Here is a 22,904-nt window from a genome sequence, read left to right as displayed (position 1 = left end):
AGGTTTGTTTTTATTTTATTTTGTATCTTTGAAAGACCCCATCGGATTCAGGCAGTGGTGTCAGATTTAGGACCTCTCAAGGCACCTTTTTGATCACATTAATTGACATCTTGACATAAAATAGTCATCTTGTTAGATGTTTTGTTTTGAGAGTTCTTGCAATAGTTTATCGTTCTCAACTTGGGGAGGGAATGTTGTAAACATAGAATTTTTTTCCATAACAGTTATTTGGGGGATCGGAATTAGGCCACATGGCCAGTACAGCACATCACATGCACAGTGCTGTCACTGAGTTTTAAAATAAATATTAAAATCCCCGGACTGTCCGGGGTATCGGTTGTTAAATCCAGACGGTGTCAATTGAACGAATCGAACGCCGAATCAATTGAACGCAATTGAACAAAATTGAACAGTTACATCAAAATGCCTCGAAAATGTCAATATGAAAATTGCGTAATCAGAGAACGTATGTCTCGCTCATTATAAAAAGGCAGAGACAAACTTTCAATAATTGGATTGTAACATCGAGTTAAGTCTTTTTTGTTAAGTCACCAGGGGGTAAATAAAACAGACCTTGATACATTTATCGTTCGTTTCAACTTGGCGATTCGTTTAAAACTAAGCCTCCTAAATATTTGGGGTAGGTAAAATATGTACAAAGAAATTCATACTTTTCCAACCCGGCGAATCTTTAAAAAAGAAGTGAACAATAAAATATAATTACCCTTTCCAAAGAAACCTCTTCGGTGGCGAGCGTAGTCTACTCTGACATAATTGTAAAATTTATGTGATGGGAGTTTGACATAGTAACGTAATATTGTTTGGGGAATTATGAAGTTCTCTGGAATTTCAATTGCATTTATTCAGGTTGATTTTTTATGACTTCTAATGGTACTTTTTCTAACGAGTTTGATTACTCTGTTCTCACACTTATGTCTTTTTTTTTTCGCGTCCTTTTCTGTGATTACTTTTATTTATATTTTTAAAGACAGGTAAGAAGGCATATTGATGTAACTGTCAAATAATTGCAATTTGATTGTTGAACGCAATCGAGTCGCAATTGAATATTACCCAGGATTTGTCGTTCGATTGTTTCAATTACGTTCGATTGTATTTGATTATGTTCGATTACGTTCAATTGATTTAATTGTATTAGATTTTATTTGTTTTGTACAGTATTTAAGCGCTTAGCCGCCCACACTAAATAGCTTTAATGGAGTGATTCAATTTGATTTAATCGCATTCAAACTCATCGAACATAATCGTAATCGAACGAAGTTGAATGTAATTGACAATCAATCAAACCAATACACCTTATCGGAAATTCCACAAAAACAATCGCGCTAAAATGGATCCATTGAATTTGGGAGGTAAACATAAATGGTAGCGGGATAGCACTAAAAGTTCCCGCGTAAAACAAGAACTCATTTGCTTATATCTGGCTTGTTTATATATGGTCCTAAAAATACACTGAATTTGAAAAAAAACAAACAAAAAAAACAAAGCTTTCAAGATGCTAGCAGAAGCTATAAGAGAAAGAAAAACAACAACTTAAGTGGTTCTTCAGTTGATTTGGAGGCTCTTTTGGCATCAATATTTTGGGTGTTTTGTAAGGCTTTTTGCCTGAAAACCGCAATAATGCGCTTTGTTTACCTCCCAAAAAGTGTTGCGTAGCAACAACCCGAGGAGGTGGAATTTCTGATAAGAAATATGAATATGAATCGAACCAATCTAACCTTACTCGAACACAATCGAACACAATCGAATATTACCCAGGAATCGACTGTTCGATAGACCTTTTTTTAAAGAGGCAGCCATTTTGAATAATTATGTACTCCAGCATAAAAACAATGATACCATGCACAATTTTTAAAATATGCATGATACAGTAATTATGTCCAGACGATGTCAATCGAACGGAATCGAAGGAAAATTCCAATCGAATCAATCGAACGCAATCGAACGCAATCGAACGTAAAATTCTTGGTAAAATTCGATTGATTCGATTGATATTCGATTACGTTCGATTACGTTCGACTGCGTTCGACAGGTGGTCGATTAAATTAGATTCCAATTTACCTCAATTCCTTTCAATTTCGAGCGCCTCTTATTAGGGAGGTTAAGTATCGATACGATAGATAAATCAACGCAACGAACAGGCTTTGACACACAACCTGCAGTAAACATGTGGGCAGTGGGCCTGCATGATCTGCATTTTCTAGAATCCAGGCTAAAATGATTCATATCATCTCGTTTAACTCTTCAAATGTTGAACGAGAATCAACGTTAATCAACAGAATCAATTAGTCGAACCAGTCGAATGCATAAGCCAACCGAACGTAGTCGAATTATCGAATCAATCAAACACAATCGAATCAATCGAATCCAGGCACTAATCGAACGCAATCGAATCAATCGAGAAAATCGCAGTAATATTCGATTGGCATTCGATTGCGTTCGGCAATCGAATTTCAATCATTCGATTGCGTTCGATTGCGTTCAATTGATTCGGCGTTCGATTTGTTCGATTGACATCGTCTGGTTATGTATGGCAGTATTATTGTTTTTATGCTGGAGTACATAATTATTCAACCTGGCTGCCCCTTTAAAAAAAGATCAATCAGTCAATTGGGATTCGATTACGTTTGACAATCGAATCGATTCGATTGCGCTAAGTTAATATTCGATAGGCCTTTTTTCAAAGAGGACGTCCTGTTGAATAATTATGTAGTGTAGTCCAGCCATAAAAACAATGATAGAGCCATGCATAATTACTGTATCATGCATATTGTAATAATTATGCATGGTTTTATCATTGTTTTTCTGCTGGACTACATAATTATTCAACATGGTGGCCTTTTGAAAAAAGGTCTATTGACACCATCTGGTTAAATTTCGAGCCATATTTAGATGAAAAGATTAGTGACCTTCAGTATGGATGGCCCATCCTTACCTGCCTCAAAAACTAATTTAATTTGAAGAAAACCTTCCCAAGAAAAAACTTGAAACTGAGAGCAAAGTTATACTGTAGCTGCATTTACCATTTTCAGCCTTTTGCCCATCGATCGCTACAGTATCAGCATTTCGAGCCGTATTAGACAAGAGTTTTTTCCATATATAATATGTTTCTATTTCTATTTGGTTGAGTTGCAGGAGGCTTTGAGGCCTATTTTCGCAACTATAGACGCTTTCAATGAGCGCCCCGTCAGCACCTTGGACTGACTACCCAATTCCCCTCACATGGCATGGGTTGACCCGGGCGAAGGTTCATGCACTTGCCAAGTGAACCGCTGCGAGTGGGAATCGAACCTCAGTCGCCTGTGCAGTAACCAAGGTCAATGACCACTATACCACAGCGCCTTTTTTTTGTATAAAGACTTCATAAACAGAATAAGTTTAATATCCTTTTAAATAGTGGATTGTTTGTGGTCCAATCACAGTCCAATGAATCCACAGATCCAAATGATAAGTCTGAAAGTGCAAAATAAAAAGTGGTGCTAAAAATTTGCAAAAATGAGCATAAAATAAACAAACCCGAAAACACGCCGGTATGCCGGATTTCCCGATAATATTAACCGGATTAGAATCGCGCGCGTTTATGACGTAATAAATCAATGCGAAGTATCGTAGTATATAGGAGGGGGGGGGGCTTTTCATGTACCCCACCTCTTAACTTAAGATCATGATGAGAGTCAGATAAAAATAGAACTATAAAAGAAAGATAATAACATCTAGCACAGAAGAAAAATAGCAGAACAAGAAGGAAAACCAAATAAAAAGCACGCCATTCGTCACTGAATGGTTAAAACTAAAGTAAAAGACTAAAAGGTGATAAAAGAAAAAATAGTTCCACGAGCAAATTTCAAATTGGGAAAAAATGCTTTGTTGGCTTTGTTTGATCTGCCATCTTAGCGAAGAAAAACCATTTGCCGATTTTCAGCAGTAGATTTTCAGAAGCTCATGATTGTGGTTTGAAGCTAGCTTGAAAAAAGTCACTTGCTTGTAACTTGCCCCCGGGGGCGGGACGGGGGCACACTCACAGATATCTGTAAAGCCCGAAGGGCTAGATTTTCGGCTTTTATCAAAAAGTGAAGCTCATCTTTGGAAGGATTTCCTACCAGAGTCACGTGACTAAAATATGCAATTTCACCGGTTTGAGAGATGTGAAATAGCGTTTGTCGCCTACGTTTTTTGATCTCGCGCTCCGAAAACAATTAAAATGCTAGATCCTATCATAGACAATGATCCTATCCATCGGCACGAAATTTAAAAAGTCCAATTTTTGCTTCACTTTTTTTTGCTGGAGAAAGCTTAAAGTTGCAAATCTAGCCCTTCGGGCTTAGATATCTGTGGGCAACTGACCCTGGCGGCCGACGGGGACGTACCACTGGCACTGGGGTTTAAAAGTGCGGACCCTGTAAGATACGAATGTTGGCTAAATTTAGGACTCTTTCGGAACAAAAATGACGAAATATACCTAGACAAAAGATTGAAATTTGTTTTAATTTCCACCCTAAAAATTGTCCAAAATAATCCAAAGAATATTATTTAGAAAACATTATCTTCTCTATCTTTTTCTGGAAAAAATCAGAAAAATCTAACGAACCAATTTTGCCAGCCTCGTGAGCCAGGGCCGTTAAACGATTCTGCGACGCAAAGAGGCCAGTGTCGTAAAATTGGAGGAATCGTTTGTATCCCCCGTCAACGTGTCCATCAGAATTATCAATTGCGTAATGGGGACAGGCATGAAGGTAATAAAGATAGATGGAGAGTCAATGCCTTTTGTTCTATTCTGATTTATCATCGGAAGCAAACAGCTGTTTGGTTGCTTTGGGAATAAGATGATTAATTTTGGGTATGCTCGTGGGAATATTTAAGATGAATGAAAAGACATTACATTTTTAACAAGTATATTGAAATATAATAGCCTTGTCATGAAAAATTGAAAAAAAATTCACAAAATAAGCACAATACTCTATACTTCTAGGGGAAGCTGCCCATAAAGCCATCGATAGATTTAAAAAAGAATTTCGTGTTACGATTAGGAACCTTGTATCGATCATTTTGTCAGAGTATGAAAACCACTGCCCACTTAGACGTGAAGATTTTAAGATAAGAAACTTTCAATGATAATGTGATGCGACTCTCAATGTTCACAAAATGCCAGCCCAAAAATATATCCTTATGAAATTAATATATTCTTTTATCCTTAAATCAGTTGAAACTATTTCGAATCGCATTTTAACTAAGATTTCTCGCAAAATTAAGTTTTTCAAAATCAACGGATCAGCCTCTTTCTGTTCTTATAAAGTTATAAATTGATGTTTTTTGCTTCCAATGATGGTATATAAAAGAAAAGCCGCTTTGAATAGATTTATAAAAGATTTCAACGACCATTTAGGACATTACCGAGACGTTTTCTCTCCATCTGTACCTTTATTACCTTCATGGGTCAGGTAAGGCCTGTATACGTATTTTTCTCAAAAATCGGGCTTCATCACATTTTGGGAATTGTCATTTTGCATCGTTTTGCCTAAAATCAGAGAAAAACTAATGAGCCCATAGGCGATTTTAGACCATGTCGAACTTATCAAATGAAGAGATTTATAATTGTAATTTCATCGTCTTTTAACGAGCGTTGCTCTCCTTCGCATGGAAACGAATGAACGTACTTGCTCTATTGTCTTAAATCCGCTAGAGACAATCTCGAGAAAAGCTAGTAACAGACAAACGAACGAATCAACGAACGGCCATGGCTTAATTTAAAGGACCTCCGTGGTAGGTCCAAAAAAGTTGTGGCCGTGGTTGATTTTGTGGGCCATGGAGTTTACAAATAGGCTGAAAAAGAATGCTGTGTTGACCATTTATCTGAATAAGCTTTAAAAAACTGAAGGATGATTAAAACTAAACATTTATTTGTCTTGATTATCACTGTGTAGAGTATTTGGTTATTATTATGAGAAAATGATATCTAAAACGGTCAACTAAAATTATTATATACATTAACAATTCAATAAACAATAGTACGTACAAATTAACATAATAAAATTAAGGGTTGGAATAGCGAATAGTACGACTTGGGACTGTGTACGAGGAAGCTTTCTATAATTGGAGTTGATGACATAAGGCTTCGATTGCCAAAATGTTAAGAACAAGTTAAAACTTTCAAAGGCTTGAAAAATTTTGAATGTTCTTATAAAAAATAAAACGTGCACACAATAGAATCGGATTAAATGCAAGTTTGGACATTTAAAAGCTTTAAATCAGAATTAAACCAACCGAAAGGCTGGCTGGCTACAGGTATCCGGATTTAGATGAACCAGGAATACCCATTTTGTTAGTTCAGCCTGAAATAAATAAAAAATTCTGGAAAAGAGGGTACGCATGTGTTTAAAAGCATTTCCTTGTGCTTGCGTCATATATGATAGTAGAAATAATGAATTTGAAACACTTTTAAAAAGGATTAAAACATTTTATCGGCGATCCAAAAAAATATCTGCAATCTGATTGGTTAAAAAGAGTACAATATATCTTATATTTTGCATGTAAAAATATAAATTGACGAAAAGATGTTGGTGCATTGTAGCGGTAGCAGCAATCTAACGTCACTTTGCTACAAAAGTGCCCTGCGCTTTTTTCCAACAGAAAAAGTGTATTTTTGGGTCACCGATAAACCAGTTATCAGACATTTGCTCGTACAATATGGAAATATTTCACTCGTTATATCACTCGCCTAAAGGCTCGGAAAATATTGTACGGAAAAATCTCGGAACTCGAAAATATTTTTCATATTGTACTCGCAACTTTCCGATAACTATTACATTTAAATAATAATAAAACTTTCCATTGGAAATTACTTCTCGGACAATTCCTCAATGGCGTTTGGTAGTTGAGCAAGTTTCGTTTTCACGTGACACGGTAGCGCGTCAGTTTTCGAATACCTGAATAAATACAAGGAACAATGATACAACAGAACAAGGCAATGAGCAACAATACATCGGAACAATAAACTGGCAAAGCAACTCCATCTAAGGAAAAATGAAACATGTAAACATAGAAGACAAACACCTCAAGTATCAAAGACAAACAACAAGTATCAGTAATTCTGAACTCATTTTCACTGTTTTCCAGTTTGAAAGTTGGTTTGAACCAGTTGTTTTGTGATGTCATCTCAAACAACAAAGAGAACAAAACAATCACCGTCACCGAATATTCTAACTTCGTTGGTCTTTACAGGGGGTAATCAATTAATGAAGGAGTAATAAGCTTAACCCATTGACTCACAAAAACCGCATACATTTTATTACCCATTAAAAATTTTAGAGATATGTACGAACCCATTATTCCAAACAGCATACATTGTGAGAAAAACATGCACCGACTTGCTCAAAAATGGTAATTGTATTCTTTACAAATAAATATACAAGTACCTATTTGTTTCTCCTGTTGCATTCGTGTGGTGAACGACCAGCAATGTCGGATGGAATTTCATTTGGCTTCCATCGTTATACTGAATCTGAATCTCCCCTGATTTCAACTGCAAATGAAAAAGGATGAAATGAAAACGAGTTTTAAAACTTAAAATTTGAAATGAAAATGCTGGCTGTCTCGCAAAGTCAAAACGATTTCTTTGTCATGATACATACTTTATAAATAGGATAAATTTTTCTTTAAATTGCTTTAAGATTTCTCAGGGACTTAATTTCGCGGACGACACCCAAATCCACGAAATCCGCGAAATTTAATCCCCGCGAAAATTTATCCCATTAAGTAAGAAGACAAAAAAATTATTCAAATAATTGCAAGGTCAATAAGTAACAAGATTAAGAAAAGCTATAGGAGATCCGACGAGGTATCTTTAGTATATAGTCTAGAACGATAAAAATCTGAGATCCAAAAGATAAAATTCTTAGTTTTTCTAGAGCATAAGACCTCAAACATTTCTTAAGTCTCAACAGAATTTCAGAGGAGACAAAGAAGGGTTACAATTTTGTCTCCACTGTAAATCATTTGAAAAAAGACTTAAGCTTGCCTTCGCACTTTATGTATGAACCTACCTGTGATGCCCATCCCACACCTTGCATAAAACATTCCTTAACAGATATCGATCCTCCTCCATCGACGGTTTTCTTCTCCTCAGAAATGCGATCTAGAGACGACGTCGAACTTGCTCTGACCGGACCTTTTGGTCGACTAGGTAAAGCGGGTTGCGACATTTTAGTTCCGCGTAATGGCGTCGTTTGTTTGATGTCGGATAGTAACGTGCCGTCGTATGACATGACGGAAACGGAAACGGGAGCTGACGGAGAGCTGACTGTCGCGTTTTTCACATCTCTGAGAAAGTAAAATGGACAATTTATGTTGTAAAATTGCAATTTATAAAAGGGACAGATTTCTGAGATTAAGCGAATCAAGTTTAAAGCATCAAATTGAAATATTACGCTTTTTTCATAAGAAACGTTCTAAAGGAACATGACTTATTGTCACGAAGGAATCACGAAAAATATACTGAAGAAGCTAAGGCTGAACTAAAATGATCTGATTCTTATAAGAAAGACGTGTAGCACCGATAAATTCAAAACTTCAGAGACATTGCTTTTTCAATAATGATTGCTAATTTGTATGGGAGCATTCTAAAAGTAAATTCGTCCACTTTCACCTACTTTTTCAGCCTCTCCTTTAGACTAGTAAACTAGTCGTTGAAAACAGACCCATATACAAAAAATCAAGCTCCAAATAAAAAGAATCGAAGGGGTGAAGTTGCGTTTCTTTTCTGAATTTCAACGACTAGAAGCTACTTGCCTCAAAAAACGTTGTTTAAATTTACAACTTTTTTTAGGTTTTTGAGAATCCATCCAACTTTTTTGACTAAATGATATTTCATAGTAACATTGAACGTGGGAACATGTAAATAAATGAGCATTTCTAAAAACGCAATAAACAGAAAGAAAAACAATTGCAATCCCGCACGGGTCAGACATACAGAAATCTGTATGTCTCTCCTTACGATTTTAGGTGAAGAAAAAAAGCGTTGGAAGTAGCTTCTAGTCGGTTATTTTCCTTTTCTCTCACGCGCGCTGAATATTTAATTAGTGTTTACATTATTTGATTGACAGTTTTATTATAAGGTTATAAGTAATAACCGACTAGTTTACTAGTCTACCTCTCCTTTATCTTAGCCCCCCTCCTCCGATTTTGAAAGTTTCAATTTTACACTTATTAATTTAAGTTTATTTAGAAACCTTTTAGAATAAAAGATCGCATAGATCATATTAATCGGTCAACTATGACTTAAATGAAAAGGTGATCAGTAGAGGCAGAAAGATTTTTAAAGCTCAAATCAAGATTTAAGTTAGCTCCCCTCTGCAAAAGCGCAAACGTAAACTTTACGGACTTGACTATCCCTACCCTAATCGTTTTTGTTCTCTTTTAGACCGATCCCCATCCCCCAGCCGACAAATGTACATTTTGATTGCACCCCTATTTAGACTTGACCGCCCCTTCCCTGCTCGTTGACCGCCCCCCCCCTGCTCGACTTATAAAATGCAAATGAATGCTCCAGCAAATTGAGGTATCTTACCTGACGTATCCTTTAATCTCTGGAGGTTTGGATGGCTTCTCATTCGCCGATGTTACTGTAGAAGTCGAAGGACGCCTACCAATAATCAAAGGGAAGTAGCTAGCAGCCGTTCGGCCTTCATCTAAACTATTCAAGGTGTTTAGCTTTCCAACTGCGTTTTCTAGTTCTTTGCAATGACTGTGACATTCTTTAGCGTGTTGAAATAAATCGAGTTGAGGTGTCGATAAAACTTTGGAGCTTTCATCATCGTTGAATTTGATATTAGTTCCATTGGAATCGATCAGTTTGTAAGTGTTTGATGACAAACTGATTTTGGAGCCTAAAATGAGGAAAAAGTTTACTTTCAATTAACGAGCAATTTGGAAACTTTGAATTATTCTATAGACCTATTTCCCTTTTTATCCGCCATCTTGGATTATATGCAGATACAATTACGGCAAATTTGCCGTTGTGAGATTTAGTAGGAAAATATGCAAAACCTATTTCTACTATTCGAATATTTCTATAATTCGAACTGCTTCTCAGTCCCCGTGAAGAAGAAAACCCTCATGGGAGTACTTTCTATAATTTGAATCACTCTTTAATCCAAGCAAATTAGATTTACTGTTCCAGTTCGAATTAGAGAGAGCCAACTGCATTTGAATGTCTAACGACCACTCTAAGAAGAAAAGCTTCGATTCAGATCCATAAAGATATAATTATTGTAATGACAATCTAGCCAACATACCATCGTAGAAGACAGCCTCGAAATCAGCGGGATCATTTTCCATCAGTGAAAATTTGGTACGATCAGAGTAATATGTCACCTGTAACAAATAAGAAAGACATATACGATATACAAAGGACATTTTTGAAATAGTCAATAGAGAAATATTAGTTTTCCTGATAGGGTGAACTTTTGACTTGAACCCTTTGAATATAGCTAAGGCTACACTGATAAGATTTTTACAGTTGTATGTACCGTGGCTTGTTTGTGCCATGTGTAAACTACTTTTAAGTCGACTTACAAGTATTAAGTCGACTTGATAGGGCTAAGTTGTAAGTCAACTTAGAAGTACTAAGTCGACATAGAAGTACTAAGTTAAAAGTACTAAGTCGATTTAGAAGTACTACTAAGTCAACTTAGAAGTACTAAGTCGATTTAGAAGTACTAAGTCATAAGTCAGCTCCGTAAGAAACTGGCCTTCCATTGTTGTGTATATAAAAGGGGTACATATTGATGTGCAAAGCAAGGATGGGCATATAATGTTGTGTACGGCAATAATGGGAATGTTTTGTGGTCAAGGTCATGATATGTAGTTAAAGTAGAAAAATGAGTGTAAATGCCGTTTTCAATTTTCTTTTGGTTCCAGACCTCTTTTAACATTTCACTAGATGTGCGTTAATGATTTCCCCGCGCTTTTCTCTAAGTTGACTCAAAGTACTTCTAAGTCGACTTAGTACTTCTATGTTGACTTAGCAGTACTTCTAAATCGACTTTGTACTTTTAACTTAGTACTTCTATGTCGACTTAGTACTTCTAAGTTGACTTACACCTTAGCCCTATTAAGTCGACTTAGTACTTGTAAGTTGACTTAGAACCTATAAGTATAAGTAGTTTACACATGACACTAACCATAGTCATTGTAAAAACACTGGTCTGGAAGGCTTTTGTCTCTTTATATTGTTAAAAGATGGAGCTTACGTACCAAAATCGATTTATTTTGCAAACTTTTTGATCATGTGATTAGAAAATAGACCAATCCCAAGAGGAGATTTTGGTAACGTGATCAAAATGTATGCAAATCGCAACTTGTCTTTTGTTTGTAACAAAAGAAAATTGAACAAAAAGCTAAAACAATACATTGTCAGACCGGGGTTTTTTATAATGACTATGCACTAACAAGCCACGGTATGTACGCGTGAAAATTGTTAATTCCATTAGTCAGCCTACAGCTGATTATTCAAATAGGCTTTTTCACCATCATCAGACCAAAAGCAAAAAAAACATGTTACCCCGATATGTTCATTACGTAAGCGGTGTTTCCCCGATTTCTAAAGTTTATATCCGATCGGGTTAACTTTTAGTGTACTTTTAGCGTGTGTTGTTTTTAGAAAACATAGATGTGGTGTTTCACAAGATGGCGACTCAAGCGGCTCAGTGTTGCATGTTGCAAGCTTCAATTTCTGTCATATCTTTTTTATAAGGACTTTGAAACTTGGCAAATCAAACACATGATTTTCATCAAGGGGATTCTTTTTTATATTTGTTGAAGGTTTAGCAATTTGCTGAAGTTTTTGTTATTTTTACCTACTGTAGTTGAATTTCCAAGAATTTCTGCTTTTTGCAATAAATAAACATATTTTTCCTGTTTGCCTCTAACTGTAGGTGGAATTGATCATGTTATAATGTTATTGGAATATGATGAAGTATAAAAAAGTACAGCTACTGTCTAAATTTGATAAAGACAGGATGCAATCATGTTTTTGGACTTGGACGTTTTTGGCTACAACAACAGCAGAGGGCGACAATCAAATTGCCTCTAGCTGTAGGTGGAATTGATCATGCTATAATGTTATTGGAATATGATAAAGTATAAAAAAGTACAGCTACTGTCTAAATTTGATAAAGACAGGATGCAATCATGTTTTTGGACTTGGACGTGTTTGGCTACAACAACAGCAGCAGAGGGCGACAATCAAAAATATGTTCTGTTCGCGTCGGCTGTTTGTGTCGGCCAACCAATCCAACCAACTTGGCAGACAAAAATGCCGGAGGAGTCAGAAAATTGTCGGAATTTTTCATCGAGCGAGCGAATAAATATTAACTGGTATACTTTGAAACCATTTTCCAAAAAAACCGACTAGATTTACTACCGACTGACTGACTCAATTTTAAGAAGATTTTTCACGCGAACGAAACATATATTTGATTGCCGCCAGAACACTGGATGAAATGACGACAGCATATTATTTTTTCATTGTTCACACATCTGGACGCAGATTGTGTTTTGTGACCTTGGCGCATGTTTGGGCTTTCTTGGTTGGAAACACCTGTTCATAATAGGTAACAAATATCCATGTTGGAGAATGGGTGGACCCGCCCATTTGATACACTATTTTACCATAATTTCATCACAAATCATTAGTCAAATAAATTACTTTGATGCTGTTAAAGGACAATACAGATCCACAAGTGCATTACTACATGGGAGACATTTTAAAGTTTATCATGTCAATTTTTTTTTCAACATTTTCTGTCTGATTTTTACTTTGTTACTTATTTTATCAAAAATAAAAAAATAAAATTTGTATTTGTATACAAATTATGATTTTAGGGCCACAATTATACCTTTAAAATGCATTTCAGGGCGAGTAACACCATTTACCATTTCGTATTGCATTGTTTTGTTTTGCTTGGTTATTTTAAAAATGCTACTGGAAAATATAATGAACTACAGTATTATTTAAAAAGAAAACTAATTGTATTTATAAATGTAAATGATTTGACGTGTCATTTGAATTTTTTGATAAAATCTTTGTACAGGTTTATAACAGGACATATCTAAAATTTTGTGATTTGTCCCTAGATTTTTACTTTATCTTCAAAAATGTTAAAAGTTATTTAATTAAATGATTAACATACGGAATGTTCATTTTTTCTACTCAATCTAACTACTAGGAGTTTAGAGTAACCTGGACAAACATTTTTAAGCAAAATGTGGTTTTTTAGCTCATAAAATTTTCCAATTTCGCTTGATTCTTTATGTATCTAGTCCTTCCTTCCATCGCAGCTACTTAACGTATCTTTACAAGCTATCCAACTAATAATCTAGCTATATTGGCTGACTTTCCAGCCTCGGCTAGTTTATTTTATTTCAAACCGATAACACAATAGAGTAAATAGAAATAGAAAATACTTTCCACTCACTCACCTTGGGTGTTTTCATCTTGACCAGACGAACAAACTTCTCTGCATACTGGTACTTCTTCCACAGTTTAGTTGGCAGAGCACTAAACGCGTAACTGACTGCAGAACTCGAATCTATGGGTGGTGGGGCGTCTGATAAACGCACGCCTTGGCGTCCGTTTGGATGAAATTGAGTCACTTTGATACCATCGTTTGATATGATTAAGACCTCGACTACTAAATCTTCACCATTTTTCTTTTGAAGGAATTCTAATACGACGCTTTCGTTTTCTAAAATACTGACAACAGCATTTCTTGTTCGCTGCCGAATAGGGCGTAACCGTTCCGAATTGAGTGGGTTGATTTTGCAATCAGGCTTCGAGGAAGTCGAGCCGGCTGACCGATGTCTGTCATTTTCTTTGTTTTCGTAAGACTTTGACGGATTACTGTTCTCTTTCCCACTAGTTGAATGGCTTCTTTGAAACTGGTTCGGGAGCACTGTCCCGAATTCTCGGTTACCGTTCACTTCGCGTAACACTCGTGAACCAATCAGACTCGAGTTTGTCTGTTGGGAGCCAATGATATTCGAGTCTGGTTGACGAGAGCCAATCACATTAGAACTAGTCTGATATGAAGAGCCAATCAGATCTAAGCCGCGCTGTTGTCCTTGATAATCAAGACCAGAATCTGACGGCTGACTAAACAATGGTTTTTCATTTCGTAGAGAGCTAAGAATGGAATTGGTTGAAGAACGATCAACAAGCCTGTTTTCGTCGTGTTGAAAGTCGAGTGATTTCCTAAACTCATGTGATCGTTGGTGAATAGATTTTTGTGGAGAATAATTTTGCCGGTTGCTAAAAAACAATATAGAGTAAAAGATTAGAACTGGATATCTTTAGAAATAGAAAATCGGAATATAAATGATCTGATACGATTGCATGGTCGTTCTTTAAACGATTTGTAAAATATTTTCGACCCTCGTAGTGAGAGCATAGTATAAGAAAGCCGCGGCTGGAATATTTACCGCATTGTCTTTTCAGTTAATTGCTGTTCTATCTCTGTCTCCGAGCTTTATAAGAACATCAAGATTGTCAGTTTATTATTAGTAGATAGTTTTTGAAATTGTTCTCTTATTTTCCTTCACAAAAAGTTTTTTTATTGCTAGATATATTCTTCGAATATGTACCCAATAGAACACTTGAACTGATCTTGGACATATTTCAGGGGTATTTTGTGAAAACGATAGTTTTTCGCCAAAATTAAAATTATATATATACTATATTCAAGAAAACAACTTTCCTGTCAGTTTGAATGATAAATTTTGAAGGTGCTGGCTTGAAATTTTCACAGAATTATCTTGATGCACTATTTCATTGATTTCTAAAAAGATTTCACTGAAATATTGTGAAGGCATTTCGAGGCACCTTGTTAATTTTCAAGTTCTTTCAGCCCAGCCATTTTGAGCTTGTTTAAATTTCTTATTGTTGATCTTTCCTGCACAATGATTTTATAATGCAAGTGTATTATCAAGGGCATATCATTAATGCCTAAAACGCAATGCAAGGTAAGTATTAACGACAAACCAATAAAATTTACCATTTAAGATGCTACATTAGATTTCTTGATCAAGAAATAGTCATCAAATACGACAGAGATAACATAGAGTGGAGGGGTTGAAGCCCCCCCCTGAAGGTTCAGCCCCCCTGAGATTTAGCTCCCACCAAAATTCGAAATAGACAGCCCCCCTACCAAAATACAAGAAATACCCACCCTGAGTAAGTAGCCCCCCCTGATCTTAGGGAAAAAGAGCCCCCAGCCAGAACTTTAGGTTCTAGCCCCCCCCCCTTAGAGCCAGGGGGTTGCATTCTATGAGATAGAACAGCAGAAATTCAGATGTTATCATTCCAGCCGCGGCTTTCTTATACTATGGTGAGAGTCATCATTAGACTGAGAAAATAAAAATAGAAGTCACAAACATCTAGCGTAAAAGTTTGATGCCAGCTCAATATACAAGGAGTTCTCTCTGAGGTAAGAGATCATTAATCTCAAGAAAGACGTCGTCATATACTGACCATCGTTTTGATGAAGACCATGATCATTGGTGGAAAGGTTTCTTGGAGCTGAATCCCAAATGCCAATCGAACTGTTTGCTTTCAAGACTCTATCCCAGTCGAATGCTTCCTTGCAAGTCTTAGCAAGAAAGGAAAATTCTTCCGGAATACATTTCAAGGTTTTAAAAGAATTCAACGGACCAGTTTCTAAGACATTGATTTCTATACTCCCTACATTATGATAATATGTAAAAATGTTTCGTTATGCCAAAAAAATTGATTACCTCGATCTTAAACGAACAGGTGGCGAAGGAGGGTGTTTTGTCAAATGATTTTGACCACGTGATTCACTATAGTTCATTTGATTGCCTGACGATGAAGCAGTTGAGAGACTTGAGAAGATATTCAACGAGTTGGCGGTAGTTGTGGTGTGAAGGGTGCTAACTCCCGAATCCAAAGATCCAACGCCATACTACAGAGGTAAAAATGAATTAGTTCTTTGAGTTGCACAGAACAGCGTTAAAAACATTTTGGATATTTTGAAATTAAAAGATAATTATTATAAGCATTTATAAGGCATAACATTTTGAAAACCCACCCGCTAGTCATTACTAATAAGGAAAGACTCGAAAAGGCTCTAGAATAAGTCAACTTCAAAACCAGACGTTTTAAAATCCTTAAAATAATAGAAATTGTGAATTGGTTTACAACGATGATTCCAAATTAATGAATATCCTGTCAATACAATAGAGTAAATCAAAAAGAAATACGTAAAATTTATTTATGTCATACATTTCCTTTAGTCTTGGTTGACTTCATAAATGGATGGTCGAGAATGCCTAAAGAAGAAGATTCCATAGGCAGTAGTACTCCTAAAATAGCAGACTGACATTCCTTTCCATCCAAAAGTGTCCGAAAAACTGCAGAAGCTATATATAACTATAATCCCATATTGTCTGTACACAAATCCAGTATCTACGGCTTGTTTCAAAGTTCATTGCCGTAGAGGGTCTTCTGTTGTCATTGTCTTTTCTCATTTGGGATATTTTTCAAACCGACCACTGCGATAGAGTGTTGGTGAGAGAGGGGAGACGATGAGAGAAGTGTTGCTATTATAAATCATACTTCACCGCAGAAGTCTCCGCACGGGAATTTCTTTATCAAGCATACAATGCGCACAGAGTGTACTACGAGGCGATAAACGTGAGATACACTCTGGTACAGAGTAAATCCCATAGGGTAGTGTTCTTTCTTTCATTATTATAGCCGAGTCAAAATGATTAAATTTGTTTCCCTTCCCTTTAAAAGTTGATTTGAAAGAAAATATTAAAGTGGCAAATGGTCAAAATAAATACCTGCAAGTGTTATTCGATCATTGGGGTTCTAAAATATAGAGAGAGTAGTATGTTTTATTAGAAGGAGCATGGGAATCAGTTTAAGTGAGAAATTAATATATCTTGATCTTTATCAATACACTGTTTGAGAAACGAAAGTAACTCTCAATTCACCTTTTTAAGTAGCTGTTGAATTAAGTCTCTTGCTTCATGCGAAACATGCCTAAAATAATTATATACAAATCTCATTTAAGACAACATAGACTATAGCTAACAAATGGACGTGCTGTTTGGGGTGAAATAATCAAAAGAAGAAAACGTTGGGTAATAGACTAAACTGTACAATAAGTTGTAAAAATGAAGTTTCAATTCATAGAAGAGTACATATGGTATGGTGCAACCTCAGTAAAGAATTTGGGACTTACTCTGGGATGACGTAATCAGCCAACACCACTTTATTCAATGTAGTTTTCACTGCTTCAGTCTAAAAGAATGGAATTGAAAATTATTATATCAGTGCAATCACCAATAACGGTTAAAACAGATCTCTGAATTGCCTCTAAACAGGAGTAAAATACACCCAATCTTTAATAAAGGGATAATCAGATGGTTTGAGATATTTAGCCTGTGAAAACCTTTTGAAACCTAAAAGAATTTTTGTCTTACTATTTTCCAAAGTCGAGAAATTTCTAAGAAAGGGTTCTTGCACAAACAATAGAAGGACATGTCGAATATCTCAAACCTTCTCATTATCCCTTTAAAAGTTATTGAGAGAAAGTACAGTACAGTTTCGCAAAAAAAAAAAAGAAAAAAAAGTTGAACTTACATCAAAGGGTGGTGTTCCGACTAGTAAGGTGTAAAGCAAGCACCCAAGGCTCCAAACATCTGATTCCAAACCATGTGGGCTACGTGTTGCAATCTCACTAAAAAATAGCGATAAACAATTTAAATTCAATACAAATAAACTAAAGATACCTTTTTGGGTTTTGGGGAATATCTGTGAGAAAATATAACTTTCTGTTATGTTCTTTGCTATCCTTTCCAGATATGAGCAAATAAGATTTCCTGTACCAGTCCAAATTGGTTCTAACAAAAACAGCGTTGGAATTTAATGGACAAGACTGATTTTGCATTGAAACAGATTGAAGGTGTTTTAATGAGTGATCAAATCAATATTATATGAGCATATGTTTTGAGTGATAAATACAGTATACCAAACATGAAGCCAGAATCAAACTTACGGTGATATGTAGTTCGGTGTACCACACATTGTGTAATGTTTTTCAGACGGCATATTCAATTTAGCTGCTAAACCAAAATCCGCTATTTTCTATAAACAGAAAAAAAATATCTTACTATAATACAGAACAGAACAGATGCCAGACATTGGGTAATTCAGTTAAGATTTTTGGAAGAGCAACAAAATGAGATAAGATTTTTAATCTATATTGCAAACAAAAGTTACATCAGTTTAGTTTCCCTTTCAACAAAAGCCTAAACCCAGCTAAACCTAATTTTAATTTCATCAGAAAAGCCTCTTTTGTCCCTGCTGCAGCGGCTGCAGGTAGATAAAACGTTTCCATTTTTTGTTTAGCTCTTTCTTACCACATCCATGCTTTTGGTCAACAAGAGATTACCAAGAGACAAGTCACGATGTAGGATCCCGTGTGAATGTAAGTAAAGCAAACCAATCACAACTTGAAGAATGATCTTGCGAGCTGGAGAAAAATAACAATACAAAATGTTAAGAATTGGCATATATCCAATTAAAAAGTTTTTACTTCTTGGTAAAAAAAAACAATCTTCATTACACATGTTTTATACATTTGAAATTGATAGGCTTGCAAAGTAATAGAGTTCAATATACGTCATTCCATTTATTTAAAAGAAATTTAAAGGAAAGAAGGAGGTATTGGGGATTGAGAGATAAAAGTTGATAATGAAAAGATATCACAAACTGAAATAATACCATCTTTTTCTGGTAAACCATTAGAAGAGCTCTTCAAATATCGTTGCAGTTCTCCATTGTGACACAACTCTAATACAAGGTAAACGTAATGGCTGTCCTCAAAGAAACTGTACATCTGAAGTTTGAAGAAAGCAAACAAAAAATTAGATTCAAATAAAGGAAAAATTAGATCAAATAACAAAATGTTCCATTATATTTAAAAGAAACAAAGGCTCTAACATCATAGGAACCATTATGCTCGAATGTCGTCGTTTTATACTTTCAATTTTGATGATAATAAAAATAACATAATATTGGCCAGTTTTGGCCTTACGCAGTCATCAGAAATATTATTAATGCTTTTCTTTTTTCGTTGATTTTTAGACTTCAAAACCCTGTATTTTATTCAACTTTATTACCTCCAAGATAGATGGGTGCTTGAGCTGGCAATGAATTTCCACCTCGTTCTTGACTCTTTTTATCATGTTACCTCTTTGCAATTTAGTTTTGTCAATCTGAAATAATCCAACAGTAAGAAAAGATATTAATAACATATTGAACGATTTTTTTGTAGTTTTTACTTTTAACTGGCTGTGGAATTGACAGTTCGAAATATATCTTTAAAAAATAAACAAAGTTTTTCTAGGAAAATAATATGGTTGCTAGTTAGAAGATACTAAAAAGTAACTGTATTCACTTCATTGCTGCAATGAAAGAATTTGATGAAATTCAAGAATAAACTTAGTGGAATGTGCTCATAGCACAGAACTTTCAGTATAACCATTCAAAGGCCCAATTGAAGCAAAAATGGGAAAGTTGTATTCACCCGTGAAACAAAGGTGCCAAATTTCAGCCTTCCTAATCTGAGTCTGACCATTTGAACTCTCCAGGCTGCCCCAATAATTATAACCTCATTCTAGCAAAAAACTTGTCCCTAAGCAACAAAAATCAAGTATTACCCAAGGAACAAAAATTGATGATGATAAAACGAGTGATAAAACATCAAAATTATATTTGAAAAATAGATCTGGAAAGATTCTAGTCAATCATAACAACTTTTTAAAAGAAAGTGATTAAAATAGCAAAAATACCTTTTTTATTGCTACCTCCTGTCCAGTTTTACGATTGAAAGCCCTGTAGGCTGAAGCAAAGGCTCCCTGACCAAGGATTTCCATAACTTCATAGTTCTAAAATAAAGTCATTAACGTATATAATTTTAGATAAGGAGAAAATGATTGCATGATTTTTTTAACTTTTAAAACAGGACATTCTTCAACCTCTAATAAAAAAAGTCTTTTCTCAAATATTTTGTAACAAATATGAAATAAAAATATTTTACCTGGATTGAGTCCCCATCATCATAGCTTGGAATAGGTGTCATTGTCAAACTTTTATCATCACATCTCTGTATGCTCTCTTTCAATAAGTTATCTGCTAATTATTTCTTTATCTAATAGAAAATGCACCAAAAATGTTTCAAATTAGGTCAAAGTAAATTTTCAAATTACAATTATGACAAAAAAACTGACAAAGAATTGAAATTGATCTCAATCAAATAAATTTTTGCGTGGACTTTTTTTTCCTAACGTGGAGTTAGGAATCTTAAATATTTCTAATAGATTAAAGTTAGCGAATTAGCATATTTTTCCAGTTTTTCACCTAATTTCTCTCATTCTCCTTGAAATTAGAATTTTTTATGTGAACTAAATGCCTTTAAGTTTCAGAAATTAATCCACATGAAATTTAATTTACTTAAACTTAAAGTACAATAGCTTTTTTGCAAAAACAAAAATATTTTTAGGGTCGGCCTGATATTGCATAGCTTTTACCAAAAAATAGCACTTTTGATGTTAGGATCAGAAACAGTCAAAAACCAGCTTTTTCCAATAGTTGTTTTGGCGAACGCCAGTCTTTTGAATAACTAATTACTCCACATACATTACTTTCCCCCAGCCAATAAAAACATGAGAAATCATCTTGTCTCTTGGTAACTGCTGTAGTGTAATTAGTTCAGGCCCAAAAAACCCTATTTTTAAGCAGTTTTTGGCCCAAATTTGCCCAAAAAATTTTCCTTAAAAATCTGGCTCCGCCACATTTTGGGCATTGCCATTTTGCATCTTTGTGCCAAAAATCAGAAAAAACTAATGAGGCAATCTTGAGAAAAGCTGGTAGCAGACGGACGAACGGACGGACGCAGGTTAATTATTTATAGGACCTCCACCGGGGTACCCGGATCATCTACAAAATGATCTAGATACTGTCTATAAGTGGACAGAAGACAACAACATGCAGCTGAATGGTCTTAAATTTGAGCACCTCACCTACGGGAAAAACGACGCTCTGAAGCAAAGTTCTTGCTATTTTTCTGACACAGCAACGTTGATCGAAAATAAAGACGTTGAAGTTAAAGACCTTGGAGTCACCCTAGACACTCAGTTGACTTATGAGAAACATATCCAAGAACCAGTTAAATAAGTAAAAAATAAAGTGCATGGATATACCGCACATTCAAATCAAGGAAAATTGAAACCATGTTAACTTTATGGAAAGCACTAGCCATCCCTCATTTGGAATACTGTTCTCAACTCTGGTCTCCCTGGAAGCGTGGTCTTATCCAGCAACTGGAAGAAGTTCAGAAATCAATTTTACATGGAATTCCTTCCCTCAGACATCTTAATTATTGGGAAAAACTCAAATCAGTAAAACTGTATAGCCTTGAAAGACGAAGAGAGCAGTACCAAATAATTTATACCTGGAACATCATTTTTAAAAGGCAACGTCCTGAATTTTGATTATGACAAAAAAAAGTAAAGGAAGCATTTCCTGCCATATAAATCAGAGATTGGGGAGAATTTGCAATCTAAAAGCTGTCAATATTAACCAGTTTGCAGAGTATGGCAGAAATCATCGAGATCTCGGGGGGCAGAGTGTGTATCAGTTTCAAGGACAGGGGCAAATTTTTGATAATTTTCTGGTCTCAGGGGCAAAATCACTGAAAATTGCCCAAATTTGTTACTTTTTCTGGTTTTTAGCAGCCTTTCTGGGTGGGTAAACAAAGTTTAAGGGCAGGATTTCAATGGTATAATTTTTCCTTGGGGGGGGGGGCAGTCATGACATGCTCTGAAAACTGGAATATTAAACACAAAAATATCTGGAGAGGAAGTCTTTCCCAAGAAGGCCCTCGATTATTCAACACCCTTCCCAGACCAATAAGAGATTTGACAAACTGCCCCAAAGAAGTATTCAAAAAACAAATAATACCGTGAGATCGGGTAACTTGCATCAGTGGAGGCTAACATGCATACCATAGTACTAACTGTGCACAATTTCACCCCAGAATGTGCTCTTCCTCAATTAAAAGTGGTACAATGCTATAATATTCACTGCACTTTTGCACACGTCAAAGGGACCAGATCCATGTCAAAGAAATCAGATCTTCCAACAAAGAACCACAGAAAAACTAACGATTCATTGGATTTTCTCAAAATACTGGACAACTTTCGCCTGGAAATGATCTCATTCATCAACGAAAGTCTCAAACCACCACCACAAACTCACCCTACTCAAGAAGTGCCCAAGCTGGTAAATCAACAACGATACCAAACCCAAGCCACAATTCCGCCACCACTTCACTTGGGGAATCTAAACTTCAACCAATCAAACCAACTATCCAATCCAAACTTCAAGATGATGCAACATTGAGAAACTTCATGTTTTTAAACATCCAAGGTCTTTGCCCTCAGACCAAACCGTCCTCAGTACCATATTTGAGGGAAATTTTGAAGTCAGAGAATCACATTTTTCTAGGACTGACAGAAAGAAACATGGCTATCCAAAGGTCTAAAGAGGCGGAGCTAGAAATTGACGGATATAAGCTATTTCGAAAAGACAGAAATAGAAAGAAATCTAGATATGGCAGATACAGCGGCGAAATGGCTTTCTATTTACAGGATGATATTACTCCTCTTTTCGAACCACTATTGGAATTCTCTTAAGGGGTAAACAAAGCTCTCCTTCTATACTCTAAGCAACTTAATGTTATTCTTGGAATACTTTACAGAAAACCGACCAACAAAATTCACAAATCAGATGGCCCTGAGTT

General features: G+C 35.6%; 1 protein-coding gene across 1 annotated transcript; it reads right to left on the bottom strand.

The window, feature by feature from the left end:
* Positions 1-6,181: 6,181 nt before the first annotated feature.
* On the bottom strand, positions 6,182-20,252 carry LOC136819321 (serine/threonine-protein kinase PLK4-like). Its single transcript, XM_067075568.1, has 18 exons — positions 20,142-20,252; positions 19,894-19,989; positions 19,222-19,317; positions 18,824-18,938; positions 18,460-18,572; positions 18,096-18,184; positions 17,681-17,777; positions 17,280-17,338; positions 17,029-17,077; positions 16,876-16,903; positions 16,313-16,359; positions 15,805-15,992; positions 13,495-14,323; positions 10,308-10,386; positions 9,581-9,899; positions 8,058-8,334; positions 7,431-7,537; positions 6,182-6,941 (listed from the first exon to the last, which is right to left on the bottom strand). Exons 1-18 carry the CDS (start codon positions 20,181-20,183, stop codon positions 6,854-6,856), a joined length of 2,718 nt encoding a protein of 905 aa, XP_066931669.1. The 5' UTR covers positions 20,184-20,252; the 3' UTR covers positions 6,182-6,853.
* Between the last annotated feature and the right edge of the window lie 2,652 nt (positions 20,253-22,904).

This window comes from Clytia hemisphaerica, unplaced genomic scaffold, assembly GCF_902728285.1.
Source record: "Clytia hemisphaerica strain Z4C2 unplaced genomic scaffold, Clytia hemisphaerica genome assembly, whole genome shotgun sequence".
In the NCBI taxonomy this organism is placed as follows: domain Eukaryota; kingdom Metazoa; phylum Cnidaria; class Hydrozoa; order Leptothecata; family Clytiidae; genus Clytia; species Clytia hemisphaerica.
The sequence above is the reverse complement of the archived record's forward strand: the minus strand, read 5'-3'. Positions and strand labels throughout refer to the sequence as shown.

Excerpts from the sequence above, each read along its gene's own strand:
- LOC136819321 (XM_067075568.1), bottom strand. The coding sequence starts at position 20,183 with ATGACACCTATTCCAAGCTATGATGATGGGGACTCAATCCAG. Across the intron at positions 17,339-17,680 it reads TCGGAACACCACCCTTTGAT|ACTGAAGCAGTGAAAACTAC; the intron begins GTAAGTTCAACT and ends CCATTCTTTTAG. Across the intron at positions 6,942-7,430 it reads GCAACAGGAGAAACAAATAG|GTATTCGAAAACTGACGCGC; the intron begins GTACTTGTATAT and ends GTATTTATTCAG.